General features: G+C 42.5%; 1 protein-coding gene across 1 annotated transcript; it reads left to right on the top strand.

The window, feature by feature from the left end:
* The first annotated feature begins 33 nt into the window (after positions 1-33).
* Positions 34-27,112, top strand: ccdc57 (coiled-coil domain containing 57). Its single transcript, XM_078290857.1, has 23 exons — positions 34-67; positions 904-1,074; positions 2,083-2,205; positions 2,953-3,096; positions 3,579-3,687; positions 5,638-5,739; positions 6,240-6,397; positions 6,499-6,573; positions 7,163-7,363; positions 8,450-8,608; positions 9,062-9,224; positions 10,739-10,831; positions 15,787-16,051; positions 16,912-16,935; positions 17,249-17,452; positions 18,868-18,968; positions 19,490-19,690; positions 19,984-20,040; positions 20,638-20,878; positions 22,262-22,389; positions 22,581-22,718; positions 23,011-23,200; positions 26,381-27,112. The coding sequence occupies exons 2-23, from the start codon at positions 929-931 to the stop codon at positions 26,590-26,592; spliced, it is 3,234 nt and encodes a 1,077-aa protein (XP_078146983.1). The 5' UTR covers positions 34-67; positions 904-928; the 3' UTR covers positions 26,593-27,112.
* Positions 27,113-27,938: the final 826 nt, after the last annotated feature.

The following is a 27,938-nucleotide window of genomic DNA, read 5'->3' as shown; positions in this document are numbered from 1 at the left end:
ACGGACATTTTTGCAGACGGACGATTTCCATGGGAACCGTTTACACCACGGAAGAGCGGGAGCAAAAGTTTGTAACGTCAAATTGAGCAAACTTGCGGCATTAACTGGTTTAAATAAACAGTTATCTATTTGCTAGCTAAGTTCATTGTTAACTAGGTGTGAAGTATATGAAGAGTAACGAGCTGAAGGATTTAGAGGCTCTCATTTTGCATTAGTTAAGTTAACCAAGCTAGCGTTAGTGATGAAACACTAGCCAGCTGATAAGCAATGTCTGCCAAACTCAATTCAAATAGGCCTAATTTTCAATTCAATGCTGTCTTGCTTATCGGTAAACGCACAAACCCCGTAGAGCATGACGTAAGACTTATTACGAATCGTTAGGAGCTACTCTTCAATTCGGCATATATCCAATACACCAGGCAGCAATAAAAGTAGCATAACATTTCAACTGTTTGAACTATGGAGCAGAGTGAACCAATTCTAAAAGTTGAGATTTTCTTAAAATAAAGTGCTGCTTGGTGGCTTATATATGTGCCGAATTTATCAGAAGACCCTAGCTGGTACTTTGAATAGGCTGTGAATTTGACAATTTCTATGCCAACCAATTGACAAAGTGTCAGTGGTCTCATCAGTATTTAATTCTTGTCAGGGTGGAAAAGCCTCTGAAACAGCATTTAGACCATGGGACACTAAAACTCTCCACTGAAACCCAAACAAGTGAAATTCTTTTTGGTGGATGATAAGGTATGATCAGTTTGTGTGTCCATCCCATATCTCATGTTTAACTAACTAGGGAGTGTTTTTGCTTGTTTGCACCAGTAGTTCACACAATCACAGAGCCAGTGCGTTGTTAGTATTCCTACAGAAAACCTCATGAGGCATTTCTTGCCTGTATTGTACTAGCTCCTAGGTGTATCCCAGTTTCACCATGCAGGCAGATGTGGACGGTGTACTGGGAGACCTGGAGGCTCAGCTGGCCAGTAAAGAGAGGGAATGGAAGGAGCTCCAGTCTCTCAGGGTCCAGCAGCTGGAGAGTTCCCTAAAAGAGGCCCAAGACGAGCGCTCCTCCCTGAGGTACCACATCTACAAGTCTTATGCTGCATTTACACCACATGGGACAGACAGTAAATATGAGCTACCTACTTGAACAGTTCAGTACCTATAGTTCACCTCAGCTTTAAGGTGGGAAATAATCTTAAACTCCAACAAGGAAATACCTGTATTTAAGTGCAATAGGGATGGGACGATATGCTTATCTCACAGTATGATTCGATACGCAATATGGGGTTCACGATTCAATACAACCATGATATGATGTACTAAATAATTACAAAGTGACAATAATATAATTTGGATGGAGAGCTTGTGAAACTGTGATGGTCAAGCCCAAAAGTCTCTTTTGTGATTACTACCGCAGAATAAAATGCAGCTAATATCACGATTCATTTTTCTGCCCCACAATAAAGATTGTGAATTTTTGTATTGTGATATATTAAATTTCGATACATCGTCCCATCCCTAAAGTGCAGGGAATGATATTAATTTTAAACAAAACCAACAAAATGGTAAATTTTCATTGTGCAAGTCATTTCCCAATCACAACCCTTAAAATGCCATGGCAGGACACAACTACTTGTTGGACTTTTGGTTTGTGTTTGACATTGCAATGTTTGGTTTGCTGTCAGACTTGAACTCAAATGTATCACTCACAAAGTGCATGTGTCTTAAGTGTGGAACAGCTGATCAGAAGTAACCAAAGTCTACAGAAAACCTTCATCATGGCATCGTGACAGCTTCATACAATTTTTAAACACGTGAACTCTTCCAAGTCGTTGCTTTGAGCTATCATGTTGTTCCAAAAGTTGTTCCCCTGTGACATTCCCACAGAACAATGGCAACATTATTCTAGATAATATTTCTTACGCAGCGGCTGTGAATGCCCCTCTTCCTGCCTCGACAAATTCCTGTCCAGGTTCCTGATGTCCTACATGACGCACACCAGGCTATATTTAGTGGGCTGATGTCTTACTCTTTGGGCATAGTGATAATTAAACGATAACTTCGTAACGGCGCGTTCTTCAGGCAACGCTTCCAGCAGCTGAGGGAGGATTTCCGATTCAACTTGGCGGTCCTGGAGGGGAGAGACAGAGAGCTGGAGAGATACGATGCCGTGGCCGCCAGGGCGCTGACTGTAGAGAGCAACAGGTGGGGAACTTCATCTGACCTCCTTCACTGCCAACACACAGAAGATGTGTAGTTTCATATGACTTTTAGATTCGATTACATGGAACTAATGTTGTTGTTGCAGCAGCAAGTAATAGGAAGAGGAAAAACTTAGGATATCAATAAGAATAGAGCAAATGGGGGCGTAACTGACAATTACAACACTAGAATGTATGTGGAACTAAAAGAATGAAAAGTAAGAAAATATGAATTACAGCATATGTGGAGGGTGTGCAAAATAACAGCGGTAGACAGTGAGACAGAGAAAATGAATGAAAAATATGCACCATGTGAACATACTGTATATGGAAAATCTGAAAATATATGCAGTATGAATAGAAAAATACAAACATATGTCAGCATATATACACAGGATGTGCAAAGTGTGCGCTGTGTTAATATTGATAGGTCTACAGAAAAACATCTATGTACTGTATAGAAAAAAGTGAGTATACATGCAGACTGTTGCTGTAAGCCAGAAGAAATCATTTCATTTTCAGTTCTTTTGTTAATTTCAATTTGTAGTATATTTTTTGTCATCACATAAACACAGATTGAAGCCCTGTCTTCATAAGAGGCAGGCAGGGCGACTTTGTGGAACCAGATTTCACCTCGCTAATGCCCATTGTAAATCCAGAGTCCAGACACAGCACACAGACCAGTAATAGCCGCGGCAGGCACAGCGACTGTCCTGTTTGACTAATACTGAATTACTGCCGCCATTTGCAGACAGGAGGAGCTGAGCCAGCTTCGTATCCAGGTAGCCAAGCTGGAGGCGCTGAGAGCCAGGGAGGCCAAGGAGAGGGAGGAGGAGCTGAGGGTCAGCCAACACCGAGCCGCTCAGCACAGGCTGCAGCTGGAGGAGCTGCAGGGGTGAGTCTGGAACACACACACACACACACATATATGTATTGATTCCCAGTGTGGCTGTAACTCTTCCGTTGTAATAAATCACATTGTAGTCAAAACAAGACGACAATGCGATTATCATGCATGGATAGCAATGTGTTTTCATTATTAACAGATAATCATGAGGCTCTACTGTTGCATACATGACATGCCACGCTACATTTAGCCCTGTTGTGACTCATCAAGGCTCGCTGCAACAGTGGTGTACACTATTTTTAGCCATATCAGTTCTTCAGGCATATTGCAATTTGGCTTTCACATGTGAAATTTAGCATGATTCAGTCGTTGTTGAAGTCTTTTTTATGATTTAACATAGGTGCAAGTGCAAGTCTCTGCAGACAGGGCATGTAGAATCCAGGTGTGTGTGCGACTCAAGACTGAGCTTTCTTTCTCAACCAGTTGATATGTTATGATAACTCTAATGGATGTGTGTGTTTGTGTGTTAGCTCTATGGCTGGCGACATTCAGAAGCAAAGGGAGGAGTATGAGAGGATGAAACGGGATCTGCAGCGCCGGATACTAGAGGTGGAAGGAGAGCTGGCCCTACAGAGACAGGTACACACACGCACACACACACACACACACACACACACACTGTCTGCGGGGTGATAGGGTGGAGTGGTTGGTAGGGAGTCCACCCTTTAACCAGAGGACCCAGGTTCAAGACCAAACATTATAAAACCTCTGGCAGATTGGGCTATTGAAGATATTCATTTCTCTAACCTACAAAAAGTCACTATATACATATATGGACAGGTATGCTACAAGGCAAACACACAGTTAAGAGCTCTGCCTCTTCCTCTTGTGTTACACAACCCCTCTCATTTCCACCGTGGAGTGCCATCCAGTCTGCAGGGCCTGAAATAACTGGTAAAGCCGCCAGACACTCATAGGGGATAAGCAGCAGACCTTTAGAACGAACCCAGACAAAAGACCACTCAGTCTGACCTGATCGAATGACCATTACATTCAATTAGCCCACTGTGAAGGCATATGTACTGTGTGGACACATGTATATATACAAGAGTGTGTGTATGTGTGTGTCCAGTCTCCACATCTCTCTCTGTGAGGTAAGGGGAGAAGGCACTGACGCTGAGTGATGAATTGGAGGGGATGAATCTTGTTTGCTAGTGTTGGCTCTGGGATGAGAATCTGCTGTTTGTCTGCTGCAGAATGTCAGACACGCTCAACCTACGCTGGTCACATAACAAGAAATAATTTCCTTAGAATTATGATGTACTCCACATGTTTTCTGCTGTGATTCTCTAGATAAGTGCATTAGCTGCCTAAAATTTAAATGGGAATATGAGGAGAGGACATATTAGAGGCAGCAGATGGAAGCGTGTCAGGGTTTGAACCCATGCTGTCATAGATAATGTGATTTCCACACCATCAGCACAGACCAAAAGGAAGATGTTTCCTTCTGTTTTTCTGTAGAATGTGTTTTGTTGGCAGATTAAAGGTGCTATGTGTAGTATTTTGTCAAATGAATTGTGACACCTTGGTAGTTACTGTAAATAAATGAAGGGTTGGATTGTAGCTTCTGTCTCATGCCAGTGGTATTGTTAGTGCTTTGTCAAAATTAAGACCACATTTCCCATAACTCCCACTGCTTCCTGTTGCAATGAGGATTTTGCTTGTTTGGTCAAAGGTTTTCTCTTTGGCCTTACTGAAGAGGATAAACATGAAGTGTTTTTTCCATCAGCCTTTCACTCCTTACACGATCTGCATAGAGAACCGAAGTCTCACGTAATTTTGTAGACTGTAAAGTTAGCAGTTGTGGCATTCGGTGTGTAGTCCAAAATCTTTATGGAAAATATGAATGGGATTTAGTAGAAACTAAACTCCATGAAATAGAATACGTCAACTAACATCACCTTTGTGAATCAATTACTTTTTGTATCAATTGTTGCTAGCAAAATGCTAATTGTTTGGGAAAGACGACTACAACCGTCAGCTGGCTATCTGGCGGTTTGATGTGATAAGCTAAATATATATGAACAATAACTATAACTGTTCAATGCAACGCTATGAAAATCTTAATTTGAATGTACAACACAGTCAATAAACTAAACTTGTCACTGCTATTGTAGTCCGCTTTCCTCAATGATAAGCATTTTGTTAGCAAAAAGCAATATTAAAAGTAACTAAAAGATCAAAATTCACAAAGTTGATGTTGGTGGATGTATTTAAACCCCTGGAACAAAACGTAGTATATCTCATGGCTATCCATTCATCACAGCCCTTATTTTTGGCTGTTTGAAAAAGCTCATTCATATTTTCCATAGGGATGTTGGACTACAGACCAAATGGCGGAGATGCTAGTCAGTGGCATACACAATGACACAAAATGCAACTTCCGTTTACAGCCTCTATTGCCAGAAACGGAAAGCTTTAGCTCCATTTGTCTGAAATGTCTTAGAATTAATGTAGTAATGAGTTATGGATGGTAAAATGCTACACATAGCACTTTTAAATCTCCAACCACTCCCCTCTCGTCACCAGGAGATGACGGCAGACTTTGACAATGAGCTCAGACTCCGGGAACACGAGTTCAACCTGAAAATGGATGAGATGCGAGCTGTGGTGCTGTCTCATGAACTCAAGGTGAGGAGAGTGTGTGTGTGTGTGTGTGTGTGTGTGTGTGTGTGTGTGTGTGTGTGTGTGTGTGTGTGTGTGTGTGTGTGTGTGTGTGTGTGTGTGTGTGTGTGTCTAAAACCAGGTGGTGGCTGTCGATAAAATATGCCAGAACAGGCAAAATTCGCTGCTGTCATTTTGAAGTGTGTCTTTACATCTCATATATACCTTTCGGCTTCTGTCTGTTTCCCTTTTTCACATTACTGGGATTTATTATTCTACCACTATACATATCATTGTACTTGGATTCATATTATAAAGGCTAAAGGTCATACATGGATCCAAATGACTCGCAAATATGACAAACTATGATAAACTATTGGCTATTAAGCCTTGTTCAAAATAGATTAACCATCTGCTTTTCCTTGCTGACGTCTGATCTCCCCATCGCCCATAACTAGTTGTATAAACATAATACTGTTAATATCCTGTTTTACCGTGTGTGTGTGTGTGTGCGTGTCCTCCTCCAGGTGAAGCTGCTGTGTAAAGAGACGGAGGTCCACTCCCAGGCCCAGGTCCAGGCTGTAGAGGCTCTAAAGGCCTCTGAGGAGCTCTGTCAACAGGTCCAAACCCAGCTACAACACAAAGCCTGGGAGATCAAAGACCTCACTGCTGTCAAGGACCACAGGTACGGCCGTGTGTGTGTGTGTGTGTGTGTGTGTGTGTGTGTGTGTGTGTCTACATGTGTTTTATGTGTTTGTGATTGTGGTATACACATTATTTTCTCAGGATAAAGGAGCTTGAGGACAAGCTGAAAAGGATGGAGACCAAATTGAAGAAGGAGGAGGATAACCATATTAAAAAGTGAGTTATTCATAACACAAACTGCTTTATCAGTCAGTCAGTTGATGGCTTGATACGCCATCTTAGCTGGAAGTGTCCCAAGTCAGATTTTTTTCCCTCATATCTGATGTTTTCTAATCAGTGTGAACAGCAAAAAGCTGCATGGAATCGCATTTTTTCAATTCTCAATTCTCTGCCTACTGTAAACTATGTAATAAAGGCGAAAATGCCCCAAAAAAACATAGAGGACGAGACGCTTTAATTCAGTCAAAACTGCACATATCGTAATCAAAAGTACAGAATTTTTTCAAATATGTTATTATTGTCCAGTTGTCCAGCACTTCTAGAAGTTGCCTTGATACGGCCTTCTCCTCTATTTCAGAAATTAAGGGTAATTTCGAAATGGGTCTATAGTTGCTGAGAGCAGAAGGATCAATACCAAGTTTTTTTTTAGAAGAGGCTGATCACTAGCTGTCTTAAAATAATCAGGGAGACAACCAGAGGACAGATAGCTCTTGTCCAGAGAGCGTAAAGCTGGTGGGTATGATCTCAAGAGAGCTGGAGGACGGCCTCATGTGTGAAATAGTTTCTAGACGATGTTTTTGTCTAGACACGAGGATCTGGACCGGGCTCTGAGGGAGCGCGACGCCCGGCTGGAGGCTCAGCGGCAGGCCCACACCCAGCAGCTGCAGAAGGCTGAGAAACACATGGTGAAGCTGCAGGAGGATATGGAGGTTATGGCTGCACAGGCGCGCCGGGCGCAGAAAGACCAGCGGGAAGCAGTGGAACAGAGAGACAAGACTGTACAGAGGTGAGGGAGAGACTGGATGAAGGATGAGGAAGAGAAAGGAAGAGAGCACAAGAATGCAATGCATGCGTTTGCCAATACTGCCCTTTTATTAAAAATCAGATCAGATCAGAATCAGATCAAATATAATTGCCAAACAATGCGCACAATAGCCTGTTTGTTGCAACTTAATGATGGCCAAAAGAAGAGATGATTTACCAGCACGTGAAAAGGCACTCTGGTACGACTTAACAAATAAAGTGACTTCATTTGGGCACCAGAAGTGCAAAAGCACTGGTATGATATGAGGAGATGAACCAAAAGGCATGCCACAAATATAACCTCTGCGCGCACTACTGGTGGTGTTCCCGGTGGAGAAGAGCCTTAACTCCCTTGGAGGAGCAAGTGCAAGAAAGCCTGACATGCAGGTGACAGGTGTGAGAGGGTACAGTATAGCTGGAGAAGCCACACACACCTAACACTTAAAAGTTTCATTTTTAAGTCATCATACTCATTTAAACCTGTCACTTTATATTGGAGCTGGTCCATAGACAGAGTCGGGGTCATGGCCAGCCTCGGTGGAGCCATTCTGTGCGCAAAGTGATAAGTCATGCTTTACCTAGGTCTTAAATTCCTTGCGCAATCAACAAATGATAAAGCCCACTGGCTCTTGATAAATCACGTCTGCTGCCAGTATCTATAAATCCCTCCCTTTATTTTGCGCCTCAGCCTTGGAACACCCACAAATGCATATGCAAATAGACCAACCTGGATCAACCCATAATTTCTATTGCAAATCCCCAATCTTAGTAGATCAGATAACAAGGTTTTTGCGCCCGCAAGTCAATTTGCACTGGTGCAAAGCAAAAAATATAAAACCCATATCTGTTGAACCTTAGTTTGTATACTGTATGTATTTCTGTCCGTACTGGTATGTTTTTACCATGTATTATTCAAGCACTACTCCAAGGCATTGTCTGTGTGTGTGTGTGTGTGTGTGTGTGTGTGTGTGTGTGGCTGGCAATTGATTATGTGTGTGGGCAGGTGCCAGCAGCTGCGAGCTGTGATTATGTAACCATTTGACTTGAGACCCTCTGTGTGTTTTCTAAGGCTTCACACAGAGGTGGAGACAACACGGATTGGCTGGGACAAGTACATCAGCCAGGCCTCCAAGGAGACTGTTGCCAAGGATACGGAAATGCTGGCCCTGCAGGAGAGAGAGGCCAAACTCAGGATTGAGCTGGAGAGGAGCAGGGAGGAGATGGAGAGGTGAGGAGGGAGGAGATGGAGGAGGGAAGAAGGAGGAGATGGAGAAAGGAAAAGGAAAAGAACAATCAAATAAGACCAAAGTGCTTCAACAAGAAATAGAATAAGAGCTAAAGAACGATTTTTTATTTTATTTTGGAGAGTAAGTAGAGTGAGTTGAGAGGGGAAATCATTCATTTGAGAGGGATGTGAGGTACTTAGGAGATGAGTTTTCCATCTAGGATGAAATATGGGGAGTGACAGTTTAAAAGAGTCACTCCTCAGTATAGTGAAAGTTAAAAAATCACTTTAGTACTAAAAAAAGTCTGCTTGTGATTACAGCCTCAGAAGGACGTAGACAGAGAGGTGGAGAGGTTATGGTGATGGAAATGGACTTCAGCAGGAGTTTGGGGGGGATTTGTTTGGAAAATGTAGCAAATGGCCTAATGATGTTATGAAATGTATGCGTGGTCCTAGATACAAGCAGCAGCTGAGTGCAGGTTTGGACAGAGAGAAGGCTTTAGAGCAAAGGCGAGTCCAGTTGGAGCTGGAGTGGCAAAGACGCTGTGAGGGCACCAAGGCTGAACACTACCTGGCCAGTGAGCAGCTCATACAAGGCCTGACCCAGGCTAGAGACCAGGTCAGCCCATCACACATCATACTGTACATACACACACCCCACTGCACGCTTTATGTTTATTTATAGGGCACAGTTGGGTTCGACCAATATGGGTTTTTGAAGGCCGATGCCATTACCAATACTTAGGGGGCCAAGCACTGAAGGTGCGTCGGCACAAATTTCTTTTGTCCCTGAGTTCCTTGGGTCAAAACAAGTCCAACCAGTCTAATCTGATAAATTTCTGTCAATTAATTCAGCCGCTATATTTTGTCAAAAACATGTTTTTTGCATCTTCTTCTACAAAGTTGATCCAATCTTCATATGCGACAGGAAGCATTTTTTGGATGCCTTTATTATGGCTATTCAAAAGAATTTTGATACTCCAAACCGTTTGGCTGCTACGTGCAAATGAAGTTGGCGGCAATGACACAGAAACAAGAAGTTGGCCATATTTCTGCAACACTTTGATCATGTTCAAAATTGCTGAATCAATTAATCATTTTTCTTTTATTTGTTCTTTTTCTATTACCAGATTTCTTGATTTGAGTCTAAAAAAGTAAATATATTTATTGGCAAAAATGTCTCAGTGTACCTGAATGCAATGTAGCCTACTCTCCTTGATGCACTACGTGCTTGGCCCCTGGAAATGCTGCTTGCAATTCTTCAAATTTGATACAGAATTTAGACCTTGGGACACTAAATCTCTCTGTTGAAAGCCAGGATGAGAATAAGCGATAACTGTGCGATCACACTGCAAGCAACTTGACGGGTTGCTTCTGACTGTTTGTGAGCAGTGTGAGAGGCTCAATGCATCCGATTTCCTCCTCTATTGGGTGCGTTTGTCCATATAAGAAAACTGCAGTCAGACAGAGACCTTGTTAAGAGGGGGGTTTCTTGTTTCTTGAGAGCATGATCCAACCGTGGTCCCCTGCCCAACTATAGGAAGCACTGTATTATGGATTAAACATTTAATATCACAGGAACTTGTTTTATAGGAAAACAATGTTCATTGTTGTTTAACTTGCAGAAGTGTCAGCAGAATCCCCCGTTTCTACAAACTGAATTGTAAATGCAAGAAATTAAGCGGAAAGGTATTAATTATTTATTCAGAATTCATTCCATAAACGGTGGGATAATCCTGTTATACATGAGGACCACAACAGGCAGAATATTAAGAGTTTGTTGTTATTAAGAGTTTGACTATTCACAAACGCTGATGATGCTGTTGCTCCATGTTGGTTTACCCCGGAAAACAAAGTCCTTTCCTGCACCAAATTTCTGACCAGTGAAGGAAATGACTGTTCCAATGTGGTTTTTGTCGATAAATTGTGGTTTGTATGAAATGTTGCTGTGTTAAAGCAACTGAATCTACATCTAAACGCAACAAAGTAACAATTCACCCTTGATTCGGACCAAAGCAACCACAAAACAAACAGACTATAGGTTTGAAAACGGCCTTTATCTCTGTGCTCTTTTGAAGGCCCTGGCTAGTAATTTAAGAGATGATAATACAGCTTTTTGTTGCTGTCTGTCAGGCCAAGGCGGAGCTGAGGGAGCGAGACAGAGAGCTGCAGGACTTGACTGTGTTACTGCGTTCTGTTACAGTGGAGAGAGACCAGGCACTACAGGTGAGAACACATAGACTTGACACTCTCCATGAAAACTAATCACAACCAAGCTAATCATCTCAGCCCGTCGACTAACTAAAGAAAGGATGGAAGGCTGCGTTACGGTTTTTAAAGACCACTCAGATGTGTTAACCTGTTAACCAAAGCAACGACTGCTGTTAACACAGCTATTTCCAAACCAGCTGGAATCCCCCCCATGGCGGGTGAAGGAGGGTGAAGGGTGAGTTGGAGGGGAAAGTTCCTGCTTGACCGATACCGAATCCTTCCCAGCAGCTCATTAATCTTCAACATTTAGTTGGTCTTTAAATAGTCTAAATAGAGCCTGTGGACCACTGACAGCCAGGCATGCTCTTTCTTGTTTTCACCCACATGCACACACACACACACACACACACACGCACATAAACTCTTATTTTTGACCTTATACTGCCCCCAGTTTGTGTAAACAGCACAGGATAACTAGGACTTAGGCGATGTGTGTGTTCCTGGTTGTTCATGCGTCACTCCTCCCTCTGCATTTCCTTACTAATGTTACAACATCTGGTAGTGACTTGTCTGGTTTTAAAGAGGAAGCAGGTATTTCGCAAGACGGGCCTCTCCAATGCTTCCAGTTTAGTGGCATACAGCCCCAAAGATCCATTTATACTACCTATAAATTTGAAAAAAGGAGCACACGTGTGACAAATTTTTACTTCAGTAGGCATTTTCAATTATTTTCACAGATTACCAACCTCAATGTTGTTGCTTTGTACACGTGCTGGGAAAGGTTCTCACCACAAAGGCCTGCAAGAGGAAATTGTCTGAGTCGAAGTCTGTAACTGCAATGTGATGCTGCTCTCCTGCAGACCTGTTAATGTCGCCCTGCCCTTCCTGTTTTACAGTTACCAATAGTGGCATTTCAAATGTTACAAAGTGCTTTACAGTATAAGAAAAGGCAAAGTGCTGGATCTACTGAAGATTTGTACCAGTGCAAATCGAATTGCAGGCGCAAAAACCTTGTTATCTGATCTAGTAAGACATGGGATTTGCACTAGAAATCATGGGTTGATCTGGGTGTGCCGTTTTTGCGCTTTGGTCTAAATGCATATGCATTTATGGGTGTTCCAAGGCTGAGGCGCAAAATAAAGGATAAGGGAGGGATTTATGGATATTGGCAGCAGACGTGATTTATCAAGAGCCAGTGGGCTTTATCATTTGTTGATTGCGCAAGGAATTTAAGACCTAGGTAAAGCATGACTTATCACTTTGCGCACAGAATGGCTCCACCGAGGCTGGCCATGACCCCGACTCTGTCTCTGGCACTGGCTCCAATATCAATTCCAATTAAGTTTAAATTAGTATGATGAACTTACAAAAAGGAAAAGTTGCACCCTCTTCTCTCTTTGCTGACACTTATTATGAACCAGTGTCTCAGCGACATTGCCTTGATGAAAGCAATTCAGCTAAAACGTTTATGCGTAATAATTGTCACGACATAGAAAAGGTGTGTGCAGCTTCTCTAGCTGTATTTAACCGTACCTTCACAAGGTCTCCATCCCTCCCACACTTGTCAGGATCTCCTGTACTTGCTCCTCCAAGGGAGTTAAGGCTCTTCTTAAGTGGGAACACCACCGGTAGCTTGTGCAGAGGCTTTATTTATGTCATGCGTTTTTGCTCACCTCCTCATATCATGCCAGTGCTTTTTAACCTCTACTAAATCCAACTTCTGGTGCCCAACTGCATTCATTTTGTTTGTTATGCTGCCCATGAGGGCCTTTTCACGCGCTGGTAAATTAATTATCTGCGCCTCTGTTCATTTGCGTGCGCTACTTTAGTAAATACCTTGCACTGGTGCTGTCAGTTGCATCCACAATTGCTTTTGCGCTGTGCCTTTTAATCACGACATGTAAAGTCGGAAAGTGCAAAGTACAGTTGAAATCAAGGTAGATAAAATTTAAACAAAATAAAATAGAAAAGAAATACGAAACACAGGTGCTAGAAAGAAACACAGAATACAAAATTAAACAATACAATGAAAGAAGAAATTCTAAAATCAGCATGTACAAAAAGACCTGTTCATAGAAGTAGTTTTTAAGAAGAGATTTAAAAGATAAAACAGATTAGACAGCTAGTCTGAGCTCTTTAGGGAAGGTTGTTTCTGACTGCAAAAGGCCAGTCACCTTTTGTCTTTAGCCTTTGAAACAGCCTGGAGCGTCCTCCCTGAGGATCTGAGGCCTCGCACCGGCACATAAGGAATTAAAAGGTCTGATATGCAGCTGGGGGCCAGACCATGCAGTGGCTTAAATGTTTTCAGTAAAACCTAAAAAAAAATCAGTTCTGAAACTAACTGGCAGCCAGTGTAGGGAGGCTAAAATGACCGTGATACGATCCTAGATTTGGTTAAAAGTCGAACGCCCTGCTACCCTGTAGCAGTTAAAAAGGATTAGGTGGACCAAACAGTACAATCTCAGATTTGTTTTCATTTAACTGAGGGAAGCTATGGGACATCCAGCACTTAATGTTTGAGAGGCAAGCCTTAAGGCGGGTTAAGCTGCTGGAGTTACTAGGTTTTATCGGAACATAGAGCTGGGTGTCATCTGCGTAGCAATGGAAAGAAATGTTATGCTTACAAATAATGACCTTGGGCAAGCATGTAAAGTGAGACCCCACATGAAAGATGAGCCGAGGAGGATGAGGCATTCTCTACCACAACAGAGAAAGTTCTTTCAGCCGAGTGAGATTCAAACCATTTAAAAGTGTCATCAGGGATGCCAACCCAGTGTTGGAGGTAAAATAGCATGGTCTGTTCACGGGATCTGATGGGTGAAACTAAGTGCTGGAATGTTATTGGGGATTTTAAAATGTTTCAACAGTAAATCCAGTGTCATGGAACCAACCCTCTCTTTCCTCTCTATCTGTTCTTGGCACAGATGAGAAGTCAGGGAATATCAGGGAAATTTACAAATGGGTCATTTTACAGGGATATACCATATTCCAGTTATTCTCCACAACAAGCGCTGCTGGAGTGGAAACCAGAACTTTTCTGAGATGGAAAAACAACATTAACAAACGAGAAAAGAACAGTTCATATACATTTATATACATTTATATACACAGTTTCCAAGTGGCAGAGAAGATTTCATTTGAATGAGCGAGTATGGATCTGTGAAGGGCGTTGCATAGGGAAGATGAGACATTGCATAGGGAAGATGAAATGTTTGTATCAAGCTGTTGTGACTTCTTGACATATATAAGATGGGCCAGTTCAATGCTTTCAGCATCTCTATACGATTCAAATCACTGACATTCATGCTCACACTACCAAGAGCTGTTCCCTGGACAGGTTTTCCATATAAATAGCTATGCAGGGTATGCTACGGATTGACTGGGGCAACTTATGTTTGCAACTCAGACCTGAACCGCTGTCTTTTCTCACCTTTCAACCTCTCCTAATCCCTTAGTCTGCCAGTCTGCCTGGTAAGATGTTAACACTAAATTGTTACTTCAGCCAATGCAGATTGTCTTCCCTCGAGTAGCAAAACCAGCTTTGGAATGACATTTTCTTCCTTGGCGGGGGGGTTACTTGCTCCCAGTAGTGGGGAGCACATGTGCCATGCCCACAGTCCTTGTTGTAGCTGTCTGAGAGAAAAAAATGTCTGCAAATACCGTTTTTCCAAATGCACTTAACAGAAGATGGGGATCATAGGGTTGCACTGGAGCCAGAATGTTGAGCAGACTTTTGATTTGCTGGACTTCCATCATTTTTAACTGTCAATTAAAGACTAATGTAAACTCTAACACACACATACACACACGCACACACACACACATCATATCACGTGGGAGTTTTGTATTTCCCATACCAGCTGATATTAAGTTCTTCCAGAGAGCGTACGGTTCGGTGCCATCCTGTTTTAGGCGTTGGCCTTTTCCTCGAGCATCCAGAGAGGTATGATGGCCTTTCAGCTTGGCTTGGTGCCAGCCTTAACATGCCAGCCTCTGTGGCTCCTCCATGGCACCGGGATGAAAAACACCTCGAGGTCCTTTCAATGCTGGGCTACCTCAAATAATTCCAAAAACCACTAAACCTCATTTGCATTAATAGATACAAATACATGAGGATGTTAGACTTGAATGTCAAGGTCCTTTTGTATTTTGATGCTCCGTCTCACCCTTAAACTTTCTGTGTGTGTGTGTCACACGTGTGTATGTCATGTCACCCCTAATGTCACCGTAGGACTAAAAACAACACTGGGACAGAATGTGCTCTTGAACGACTGAACAGCGTTTGTTGCCCCAAGCAAGTGCAACTCCACTGCTGATTCAAGTTGGGATATTGTGTTAATACGTTGTATTGAGGAATGTGTTATGGCAAATTGTTATGGAGGTATGTTAAAGCTTTCGGATAAGAACCATACATCAGGTGTTTACAGCTTCATGAAAAGGTCACAACCTCCTGCACCGTTCCTGTTGGAAGGAGCAGAGTATGAGCATTGATTTTTCAGTTTACAGATGCTGGGGTGAATGTTAGTTTTCTGTTATTCTGTATGTACCCATCCTTGGACAACTATAAACTGATACTGTATACTTGTACTCAAGGTAGCGCAAGTACACAAAGTGCCACGGTTCAGACTTTTAACGCCATCTAGTGATCAAAAGAGGACACTGCATGAGCTGTATCTGACAGTGTTTGAGTCAATGTTCAGGATTGCGTTTGTGTTTGGTCCTGTGTAGCTCAGTTGGTTGATTTATTTTGTTCATTATTATTATTATTTTTAAGCTATAGGAATTGAGGCGTCCCCCCAAGTCCCACAATTAGAATCAGAATCAACTCCTAGGACATTTTGTCCACTTCCTATGTACAATATGAAAATACACAAAGAAATGAAATACAGTATATACAGCATGACATAAGTGACACATTGTAAAACAAATGGAGAGATATATGCAATATCTTACTTTACATCCACCCGCAGGGTTTCACACCAAACGTGAGTGATCTGGCATCGGAGGAGATCCGTCGTCTGCAGCAGCAGAGCAGTAGCCTGAGGGCCGTGGTGGCCCAGATGAGGAAGGACATGGAGGGTCTCAGCCGGCTCCCACCCCATCCCCAACCCCAACCTCCGACCCAGCCTCCAGGCGGCCCTGTGACCTCCTCCACCACCCCTACTACCAGCACACAGGTGGCTACTGGACCACCAGCCCAGCCCGCTGGCAACTCCTCTAAAACCAGCCCAGCAGGTGTGGACAACACTCTTCTGCACAAGCATGATTCCTGTACCCGCTGTTATGTACTGCCTCCTTGAGTTTGTATACTTTGAATGTAAACATACAGTTGATATCAAAAAGTCTGCGCACCCTTTTGAAATTTTCTAGTTTTTATTGCCTTGGGGTCTGAAATGAAAACCCCTTGCATTAGACTTTCTTCACTTTCACTTTTAAGATATAATAAACAGCAAATAATAGAGGAAACTTTTGCCTAGATGAAAGTCCTGCACTTCAGTTGGAAGCAGATACATTAGTTCCAATTAGTGTAAAGAGCAAAAAGGAGCACACCCGCATACTACTAAACACCAAAAAGGCAAAAAAAAATAGGCAGAATATCCTTTCATGGCATTTATTAATCCATGCTCTACTCCACAAAAAAGTGCAAAGTGCCAAGACACAGATGAAGATCTGATATCAAAGTATTTGTTTTCTGGTGTTTGCACTTTTTGCACTGTTTTGTGCAGCAGAGCTTGGATTAATAAATGCCATGAAAGCATTTTCTGCCACTTTTTGTCTTCTTTGATGTTTTAGCTGTATGCAGGTTTCTTCATTTGTCTCTCGATATAATAACCATAAAATCATGGCAGAAACAAAAAGCTACTGATTTCTGGCTGTGCCTCTGTAACCCTGTTAATTGGCTCTCATTAGCCAAGATCCCAGTCCAGCTAACCACATTTTTTTAATCCTTGCTTCTGATCTATGCCTCTGGTAGCAATTTCCACTGGCAAAGTATATTCATCACTACTATAATATGTGTGTTTATGGCCATTACACCATGGAAAGCTATATTTAGGTAACTTTTTTTTTTTTTATAGAATAGATGACAGCTGTAGGAATTCCTAGTATCTATCCCGCACGTGCAGTCCCAGGGGAAGCCTTGTAACCTTTCAGCGATGTGTTAGTTTACTTCTAAATGGTAAACATGACACCGCTTTGGCTAACTGCCCATGGGAATGATGCTTGCCCAGAGAATGTGATATATTGGTAACATGAAGAGCTGTGCAGCTAGAAATATATCACCACCGTATCAGCTTCAGGCAACTAGCTAACATGGCACATTGCCCGATAAAACTTAAATTTGCCACTGACTCTTTTGTGTTCAGCATGGTATTTGAATGTTACAGTTGCTGAGGTGTTGGTCTGACTTACCTGTTTGTCTTGTAACTCCAGTTACTCCAGAATACACCCAGGCTCTGGAGCAGGAGGTGTCGCTGCTGAAGGCTCGGTGCAGGCACCTGGAGGGGCAGCTAGAGGGCGCCGCGGAACCCCTCAACCTGGCCGCAGCCACAAACAAACCCGCTGAAGCCCTGGCCCCCGTGGCTCCGGACAACGCATACCTGCAGAACCACATCCGATCACTCAACGAAACTATTGGTAGGAAAGACTGATGATGGTCACTTATCACCAAAAATTATATATGCAAAGTATAGACTAGGATAGACGATATATCAGTTTGCTGATATATGGGGCCGATATTGGCCTGTTATTCAAAACCAGATATCAGTCATTCTCCACTCTGATATGATGGTTATGATGATAAAAAACTTTATTACATCATAGAAGCATTAAAAACAGCAACATGTTTCGGCTGTAGGGCCTTCTTCAGGGTGTCAAAGCCATACAGCTGCCAAACAATCAACTTAAATAAGCTCAGGTAGCAGTGGGTGTGTCCAACAATAAAGACATAACATAACAAAAAAATGACAAAGCACAGCCACATTGCCGATAATGAAACAATCACATAAGAAATAGCAAATCCAGCATGATCTTTCCATTCCTAGACTATAAACAGCAACCAAACCTAAAGAGACACAATATAAGAAAATCCCATATACAGGTTATTATAAGAATGCAAAATCCTCACTTGAGGCCAGGATAGACAGTAGCCCTCAACTTAAAAATCCAAAAATTCTCCCTTTGATTAAGAGAACGAAGTCTATCTCCCTTTCTTATCGATGTGATCAATACCAACTGCTTTAAGGGCGAAGGGATCACAACCATGGAACTCCTTGAAATTTCTAGCCATAGCATGTAAATCGTTACCAGTTTTAATAGCTTGTTTATGTTCCGCCAGTCTATCTGATATATACTTCCTTGATTTGAATATTGTCAAAATGGAGACTGGCGATCTACATACTTCTATTTTCAGAAAACCAACGGATAGAAACTTCTTAACTCTTCTTCATGCTGATTCTTTTCACACAGGATCCCTATTGGACAATTTCAAAAATATCAGCACAAAATATCAGAAAATTGAATCCAAAAGATTCCAGAAGAATCCAACCCTACTATGCATGTGCCCCTATCAATACACATAAAGCATGCAGTGGGAAATGAACAGCAGCCTGTTGCACCAGTTAAAGTTAAGTTAAAATGTAGGCTAGTTCGGATGTAAGTCCAAATTTATACATTACTAAAAATGTTAACGGCTGCACCAAATGAAATGGTTCCAATATAGACATAATTTACAACTTACTAGGTGGAAAGTCTTCTGTAAAATAGCTGGAGGACCCAGAGGAACGAATACAGCATGGTTTACATCGGCAACATGAAATGAGATCACTGATGAAGAGCCTAACTACAATTTTAGCTAGCTTACAATAAAATAAATTTTAATTTTTAGTGATGGGGAATTGCATAGCTTTTACCCTTTTTAAATCAGCGATTACACCACTTGATGTCACTGTTGTATGTATCACATGTAGTCGGGTACATAGATGACTGCTGATGATACCTGGGGCTTCAGTTGTCTTTCTCCTGAGTCTGTTGTGTATGTGACGGTTCATCAGGCGGGCTGCGTATGGAGAAAGTTGGCAACACCGCTGCTTTGAAGAAGCAGGAGGTCAGAGTGGCACATCTGGAGTCTGCCCTCGCCAGCCTCACACAACAGGTACTGATGGAAATTAATCAACTATTTTTACCTGGCAGACCTGACTAGTTGACTCTGACATCCCTTATTGTAAGGTAGAATTGAAGAGCCTCATTCCAAAATGCTACATATCCATTTGGGGAAAAATGTGCTACCTGAAATCCATCAGTCAATATCTCAAAACCACAGGTGATTCTATCCTGATAAACAGAGCTACTTTGTAAGCAATGGTCTAAAAATAACTCATAATAAATAACACATAATGGGCTTCACTGTCATGCAATCATTTTGTAACCGAAGGCATGGAAGCAACTGATAATGTAATAATAGGTCAAAATATAGTAAAATGTCCCTTTAAATGGGTCAGAAATGTAATAAAACCTGTTAGTGCTTGGCCTGGATTGTAACATCACATCCTCTGTATTGGTAAATGTAATAAATTGTCAAGTAATGTAATAACTGCTGAATTTGTACCCCATTAATTATTTTTAACTCCCTCTCTCATCCTTCCGTTCCCCTTCCCATCTCCTCTACTGCCTCAGTGCCATGCCAAGCAGGTGGAAGGGGAGGAGCTACGTCTGGAACTGGCCAATCAGAGGAGGAAGTGGGCGTCTGAGGAGGCGGGTCTTCGTCAGCGTTTGGCCACGGTAGAGATGGAGCTGGAGGAAGTGAGGCGAGAGAAGGAGGAGTATCAGAAAGGAAATGTGCTGAACAACTTGGAGACCGTTGCCCTCGGCAACCAGGTAACGAACTCTATTGTCACACAGAGCCTCAACGTCCAGATTGTGTGCAGTCCCACAGTACAGATCAGCTTATTAATTAATGATTATTAGTTTGAATGTACCAAACATAGCTTATATCATATACAGACATAGAAGCACATACTGCACTGACAGAAACAACTGGAAATACATTAATGCTCATCATACGGAAATTTACGGAAAATACTGTGCATGGATTCCAGTCTTAATAATTAACTGCGACTACAAGTCAGCTACACAAATAACATTATTTCATTGTATTGTTGTACCTGCAGGTTTCTGCGCTGAAGTTGGACATTGCTAGCAGGCGGGAGCCCATTGTGTGTGAACAGGTAAGCAGAAAACATGTCAGTGGTGTCTCTGTTGATATGAAGTTTCTGTTGATATCTTCATGTTTTCATTTCATTTCATTCAAGTGTTCAAGTGTCTCTTGTTGCTTTATCTCACTCTTTCTCTCCATATGCCCACATTTGTTATTTGCATCTGTAAATTGAATATATTTGATAAGGGGAATAGTGTTTTTTTATACATCACAAGTCTACTAGACACTTTTTGTACATACATTTCTACTCAATATCTTCTTCACACATTAGAATCATCGACTACGTTGTGTTTAGTACCCCCCATTTGCTGTATTCTAACTTCTATTCTATTTTTACCTCCGCCAAGGAGGTTATGTTTTCGGTGCCGTTTGTTTGTTTGTTTGTCTGTTAGCAGGATTACGGAAAAACTACTGGCCCGATTTTCATGAAACTTCGTGGAAGGGTGTAGCATGGGCCAAGGAAGAACCCATTCAATTTTGGAGCGGATCCGGATCCAACTCACGAACAAGCAATAATAGCACGAACCTTGGCGGAGGTCTGCGCTCTCGGAGTGCCCTTCTAGTTTCATATTATTTTTTCTAAAGTTTGATCTTATCTCCCCCCCAGAGTGAGATGGTGCGACAGCTCCAGGAGGAGAACCTGCATCTCCGGCGGCAGCAGCTGGCCTTGGGCCTGAAGTCTGCCGGTGTGCCGGGGGACGTGCAGGGCAGTAAACCCAACGCACCTCTCCTGCAGGCCAAGCTGAAGCAGGCGGCTCGCTGTATCGCCCGTCTGAGCAGGGAAAAGCAGCAGCTGATAGAGATGGGCAACCGCCTGCGTGCCCAGATCACCACTGCTGGACTACAGGGTACAATGACCAACACACACAAACACTGAGTCACTACATTAGAAAGCATGAAGTACTAATTATACCATACAGATAAAGGTCACTTTATCTTACTTAATGCACCTTTAATTAAATTGGAATGTAAGATTCATCCTCCTCAGTAAACCTTTGCATCATACCTTTCGTCTCAGAATTGTCCTGGCAAAGAACATTTTCAGATCATTCTGTCATCTACCTATGGATCTATTTTGATAAATTAGTCTGAACTGTTATCTGTCTGTCTGTGCTATCTATGCAACTAGCTGTCAAGGTATAAAAGTAATCAACTTTATTTGTTTTGCATCTTTTCAAAAACAGAGCGCATTTAGAGCATAACAATATACTACATGAAAATCATTACATAAAGATTAGTCAAAAAGAAATCAATAGTCAATCAATAAAAACAAAGAATAATTAATCTAAGAATTGTTATCGAAAGCAAGTTTATAAGAATGGGCTCCAAAATGGAGCTTGTTTTGTTGGAGTTCTGAACAGTACAAACAGGAAGTGCAGCTGTGTTGTGATTGGCCGGGCAGCGTTGACATAGACAGGAAGTGAGGGATCTCCTCTCTATTGTGGTGTGTTGCTGTTCCACACTGCTGACCTGATCCTGATTCCTGCTGGACTGGGGAGGGGGGGGATTAGAGGAGAGTTTACACTGAGTTCACACAGAGAGAAGATAAACATCCCTCGCTCTATACACTTGTATACTGTTCACACACACACACACACACACACACACACACACACACGATATAGAGGGAGTGGACAAAATAATGGAAACACCACATAAAAAAGGACTTTAACTTTGAAGTAACTATTACAATTACAAAGACAGTTGAATGCCAATTAGCAGTATGTGTCAGCTTTAAAAAAACTTGTGACTGTGAGTTTTCAAAGCAAAATGAGCCAACTAACAAGACCCAAAGAGGACAAATAGGACCACCATATAGCAAGGAAAGCAGTCTGGAAAATCAACACAGACAAACTGCATCAGTAAAGAGGAACAGTGGTGGCAGGTGGAAGCTCACTGAGAGATAAACAGACATTTAACAGGATAGTTGTTAAACACCCCAAAACTACAGACTGAAAAATGACCAGAGAATTGAACCAACACCTCTGTGACTCAGTCTCAACAAAAACTGTACAGTTCAGGACTTGATGACAGCAATCCAAGGAGGACTGAAGCTGTTCTGAAGGCAAAGAATGGCCCTACTCCTTATTACGGACTTGATTCATGTATTGTTAGGTGCTTCTTTTTTTACTTTGTCCGCCCCCTGTATATTGTGCTATTTTTGTGCTTGTGCATGAACGAACACTCACCCTTTTAAATTTCTCATACCTTCACTTTGTATTCATCCTCAGTCCCCCAGGCCCCTGTCAGACCAACAGAGTCAATGGAGCCAGAGAGGGACTCATCCACAGAGAAACGAGGGGACCAACATGGCCGCCTGTCTGCTCTGGAACAGCTGCAGTACCAGCTCACCTCCCAGGTCACTGCTCTTAACTCGCCTTCCCCAATATCCTCTCATCCATCCCTCGCCTCTGCACTCTTTCTTCCCACTTCCCTACACTTCATTGGCTTAGGTCCAGGTGACCACAGAGGAGTGATTCTGGTGTTGTGCATTTCTCTGTACAAGCAGCAGAGGGCGCAGCGGGTTCAGTAATGTCTTTCTGCCGTTAGGAGCTGCAGTACGCTCAGAGGCAGGGGCCCTCCATTGTGGTTCAGCCACTCCTCTCTGAGACTGACAGCGGAGGTCGGGGCACAAACGGGGCTGCCAACCCTTGGGGCCAGGGGCACAAAGACACAGCCGGGCCTGAGGTAACAGCACTGTCCTAAATACTGCATTATCTGAAAAGATCACCAGTGCTCCAAGAGCTAAGCCTCCCAGTTCACTCCTGATATTGAATTGAAATCTGATGAAGCAAACTGTAATTGACTATTAGGGTGTGTAGGAAAAAAAACAAGTGCAACAAGAAAAAAATATCCGGTGTTACCTATCCCTATGATTCCAGGCTTTTCACACACCCAGTAAATAAGTAAAGCACCAAAGGAACTTCCTCACCTCTCAGTCCTCTCCTGCTCTCTTCCTCTTCCTCCTCTTCTTCTTCAGTGCCCAAGGAGCAAAGAGAACACTCCTCCTCCGCACAGCCAATCGCAGAGCTCACTGCGTCTGGATGTGGGGTCGCGGCCCCCCTCCAGCCCGTCCGGACCCCTGCTGTCGTCGGTGGCGTCGGAGGGGTCGCTGAGGGAGGTGTGGAAGATGCTGGACCGAGGCCTCAGTCCATCAATACTCACTGAAGGTAACTGGAGAGGCAGCGCAAACTAAGGTTGGACCAATGTGGGTTTTTGAAGACCCATACCGGTATTTTTGGATTGAATCTGCAGATATTTTGTGCCGATATTCAATAGGTTTATGCCATGCCCGAAAAATGACAAGGATTCAGTGTTTCCCCCAGAATTTTTAATAGAAAAGCTTCTAAAACAGCATGTAAACCATGGGACACTAAGGGCATGTTCGCACCAGGAGCATTTCCTTAATTCGGTTCATTTGGCCAGGTGAGAGCAATGCCACTCAAACTTGGGTTGCACCAAATAACCACACTGAGACGCCTGAAAATGTGAGTCTCAGTCCTCTAACAAGAGAACTGTGATGCGGTTTGTTAGGAGTGAGAACGCAATCAGAACCAACTACAGGAATCCACCCCAAAACGCAAGGGTTTAAGGGTATCAGGAGACAGATTTTGACATCCAATAGCGAGCAGTTATTCATGCTTGGAAAGCCTAGCATAACAAAATGAACCAAGGGCAAACTTGGCGTCAAGATGTGGTGAAATGCCACCAGGTAAACTGAACACCAGAGAAAGTAAATTTGTTTTGACTCCACTCGATCGCCAAAATCTCTTGACCTGGCGGGATGACAGGTTACCAAAACGCTGTCCAGTAAACAAGTCTGTGTGCCTTTGTTTACAATTCCTGGTTTGCTGTAATTCGGCCATGTGGACCTGAACCAAGCAAATGCAAAAATACAACAAAGAAAAGCTTTTTTCAGCTTATAAGCATGTAGCAGTACTAGTCTTGCTTTGTTGCTCAGTGACTTTAAAAGTTGCAACCATTTTCATACCCCAATGTGTTTCATTTATAGTATTTATAGCAAAGAACCTGTCCGGTTGCCTCTACCTGCCTGCATGATGATATTCAGTTTTAATCCTTTTGAAAGCAGAGTTAACTCTTTCATGACTTTGGCATGGTGGTGAGATTTCAAGAAAGTGCCATATAGAGGCCATAAACAGTGTTTGAGTGTCAAAAGTCCTGTTCGCACAGGACTTCCCTTACTTGCCAACGTCCAGTACTTTGTAATAATTGCAGAGATCGTCTGTGATTTTAACCATGTGCCATGTCTGTCATTTGTAATGTAAAAATTCAAGCACGTTACCTATCATATTTTAGTACAAACAGAGAGACCTTGATAATAGTACTCCTGTGCAAATTGACCTTTCGGTAATTGCAGACGAAATTAGTTTTTGGTGCGCAATTTTTTCTTCTTTTTCTTCCTCTTCTAGACGGGTGACTTGTATCTTCCTTCTGTCATGAGAAATTAAGGCAGTAGCAGAATCTACAGAGCGAGGTTTTGAATGCATTTTTGGCGCAAACTTCAAGTACTTTGCTAAATCAGAAAGTGACAAAGTCTTGACCTTTTTGACCCTACAAGTATATCCGGGGGAAACCGGTGATTTCAGCAAATTTCATGAGGTGATTATCAAATCCAAGAATGCCAAATCGATAATTGTGTCCTTGCGGAGAAAGTTGTTCTAGGTTTTCTTGGAGAGAATGAACTTATCAAAAACGCGAGAACATTAATTACATGAGATCCCCGCATAATACCAGTCCCATACGAATAGGGTGCATAGTGAGTGTGTCAGCAATTGGTAGTTCATCATACTATTGGGCATAGTCTAGCATGCTGGGGCCAGTGGGGACAGTATGTCCAGTGCCACCCAGCACCAGCATAAAGAGTAAAGACTTGCAGTGTTGCAGTTGCAATGTTTGGGTCAGTGATAGGAAGGACAGATATGAGGGAGGGAGGTTGCCCAATGCGTGGCCTTGTTCATGGGATTACAGAGGCTGCGGGTTCTGTCAGCCATCCAGGGAACAGTTTCTCAACCGGCCTGTCCAGCTGCCAGATCAGGCTGAGAAGCAGTGATCACCATCATATCACATAATTGTGAAACTGGACAAACCTTTGGTACTTTGGGACAATTGTACCAAAGGCTTCGGTACAGTTGGAATCACTGAATTTGATTCCGTGGATGATTTTATTACAGATATAACACAGTTGTATAAGTAAAGATTAGATACCGTTCTTTTTATTTCATCGTAAGCAAGGAACTATTGTACAATTACGTCGTACATGAAGTCTGAAAATGTGTTTACTGCTTTTGCGTAAGTTAGGAATGTTTGGCAGCGTGACTTCGTTCCTGGCACATTTTACCTGTAGGGAAGCATGAGGTAAGTGCTGACTGTTCATGTGCGCCTGCCCTGCCTTAGTCAGTCACAGCAACTCTGTAGCCAAACCACAAGGTCACCCGGCATTGCACCAATTACTTTGATGAGCTTGAGAGAGTAAGCGTTGCTCCACAGACGCCACTGCCAAGCATTTCCAAATGATGGTAGACATTGGCAAGAAGGAAAGGTAGACTTTGGGGTGTCACGCCAGACGCAAGACACGTGTGCTGAAGATGTTCTCCGGACATTTCCTATGATGTCTTGACGTCTGGGAGAGACACTTTGTGAAAATAAATTTGTACATGTGAAATGTTCCCTGCAGCTTGGGAACACGTCTCATAGTTGTTCTTGTCTCTGATGCTCTATGGAGTCCTGGTTAGTGCGATTTGGTTTTTCATATTGGAGCATTAATTTCTTCAGATAGAACCCACAGTTAGTCCAGAATCAGCATGTCAGCACTGTTAGATACCTATGCTATCAATAACTTAATTATTAACATTAACTACTAATCAGAGGTAAAAAAAGAAAGCTACTACTGTGACGTCTTTTTCCTTGGAGTTTCTGTTGATGCAGTTTGAGTTTCTCTTTTCTTTGTCTGTTCAGCCATGGTGGCTATCACTGCTCATGCTAACTACCCAGGTCTTCTTCTATTTATTCCAAATAAACTGGAAACGTAAAACGCATCACTTCCTGTGCACCAGAGGATTTTTCCCAGGAAAGAGCTACCAGACACCGGCTGTTTAGAACAGACAATGTAAAAGCTTTCATGAATTAGATATAGGTTGAATCAGTATTGTTATATCAATCAGTGAAAGAGAGTAGCAAAACAGACATTTATTTATATGAAAAAGTCATGGATTACTACTTTAACTCAATTATCTGAAAGGCTGCAGCAGCCTAAGCTCTGTTATCTGTATCACGTGATTGTAATGGAGCAGGGAACATAAATGATTCATCTCTCCTGTCTGCACCTAAAGGTGAAGGGGAGCTGAGCACGAGGGACTTGGCTGAGCCCAGCGGTGCTGGAGTCCATGTGAGGGTGCAGGGTGTCAGGGCTCACATCCAGACCCAAAACCAGGCCCAAGAGAGGAGGAAACCCACTAGGATGACCTCACACCCAGCCAAGACAGGCAAGCCCGGAGGCCCTGGCAGGGTCAGCAAGATCAGAAACTACAATATCAAGGACTGATGGTCTGGATGGATGGACCAGTGAAGGGATGGCTGAATGAATGTTGGGGGGAGGGGAAGCTGGGAAGCGTGGAAGAATGTAGTGTTCTTGGACCATTGCATAAGTGCCAGTTTGTCTCGGTTTCAGACGGTTTCTTTTGGCAGTGAGCAAACGACGTATACTTGTTGAATACAGAAACAGTCTGGCACTCTGGCTAGGTAGAGGCTTTTTATAAAGTATACCACACACCCAGGGATGCAGTGGTAAAGAACAAGTTGGGTAAGCTATGAACTCCAGCAGGTGATCTTCATAAGGCAAACAACTACCAATATGAACTGAAATCAGTGACATTTTCAGAAACACATTCATTTATGCCTTAAAAAGCCCAATCTTCATATAACTTACATCAATTTAACACTTCTTACTGTTATGAATTTACCTCATAAAGACTTTGTGTGGAAATAGCAGATTGCCATTTATGCTTCTCTTTTCCATGTTACTACTTAAAACAACCCTGGAGAACAATCTTTCTCAGGTGTTTTTGCACAAAATCATGGGTTGTGAAATTAGTTTCTATTAAACAAATTATGCATTTTTATATTGGGCTTGTATTTAGTGTGATTTTGTCAAGTGTGTGTGCAAAAACAATGAGAAGATCCAGCTACCTTACTTCAACTAGGAAACCTATTTGTGAGTTCCACTGCACATTATAGGGTCATGGTCTGCCTTTAGAGCAGGTTATCTCTGTGCTCCACATTTTAGGTCAGTGAATAAAAAGAGGACAGTTTCCTCAGAACATCATGTGTTATCTGTAATGGTGAACTCTAGTAACCTCCTCCAGTCAGAAGAGCCTTCCTGGTTACGTCACTGCCAAGACCCCGCCTTTTAATCACCCTATCTCTTAGCAACACCCGCCCCTCTATTTTGATTGGACGAGGCCACACACCCCCGCTCTGTGATTGGCCACTTTTCACATCATTTAGAATATTCGGATGTGTGTACCCACGTGTGTCAACCAACGCCGGGCTGTACGTTCTCGTTTAACGCAAAGATGGGTAATGTTGCACGAGCGCTTATCTAGTTTCATTGACAACTCCTTTCGACTATTGTTTACAGTTGACTAGATAATGTCTGGTCTGAAAGTGAATATAGATAAGAGGCGTGTAGCCTGCAATTTAAGGTCAAGAGTGAAACATGTTATTCTTGGCATTTTATAGCGTATTATCTACAAAATTCACAATGAAGCATACTGCTATTAAGATTTTTATTTGGCAAAACATTTGTGCATGATGCTCAAGCATTTGTATTTTATTTGTTATTTATTACAGTAAAGAAAATATACATAACAAGATAGGGAACATCTAAAA

The sequence above is a fragment of the Centroberyx gerrardi genome, chromosome 20 (assembly GCF_048128805.1).
Source record: "Centroberyx gerrardi isolate f3 chromosome 20, fCenGer3.hap1.cur.20231027, whole genome shotgun sequence".
NCBI lineage: Eukaryota > Metazoa > Chordata > Actinopteri > Beryciformes > Berycidae > Centroberyx > Centroberyx gerrardi.
The sequence above is the reverse complement of the archived record's forward strand: the minus strand, read 5'-3'. Positions and strand labels throughout refer to the sequence as shown.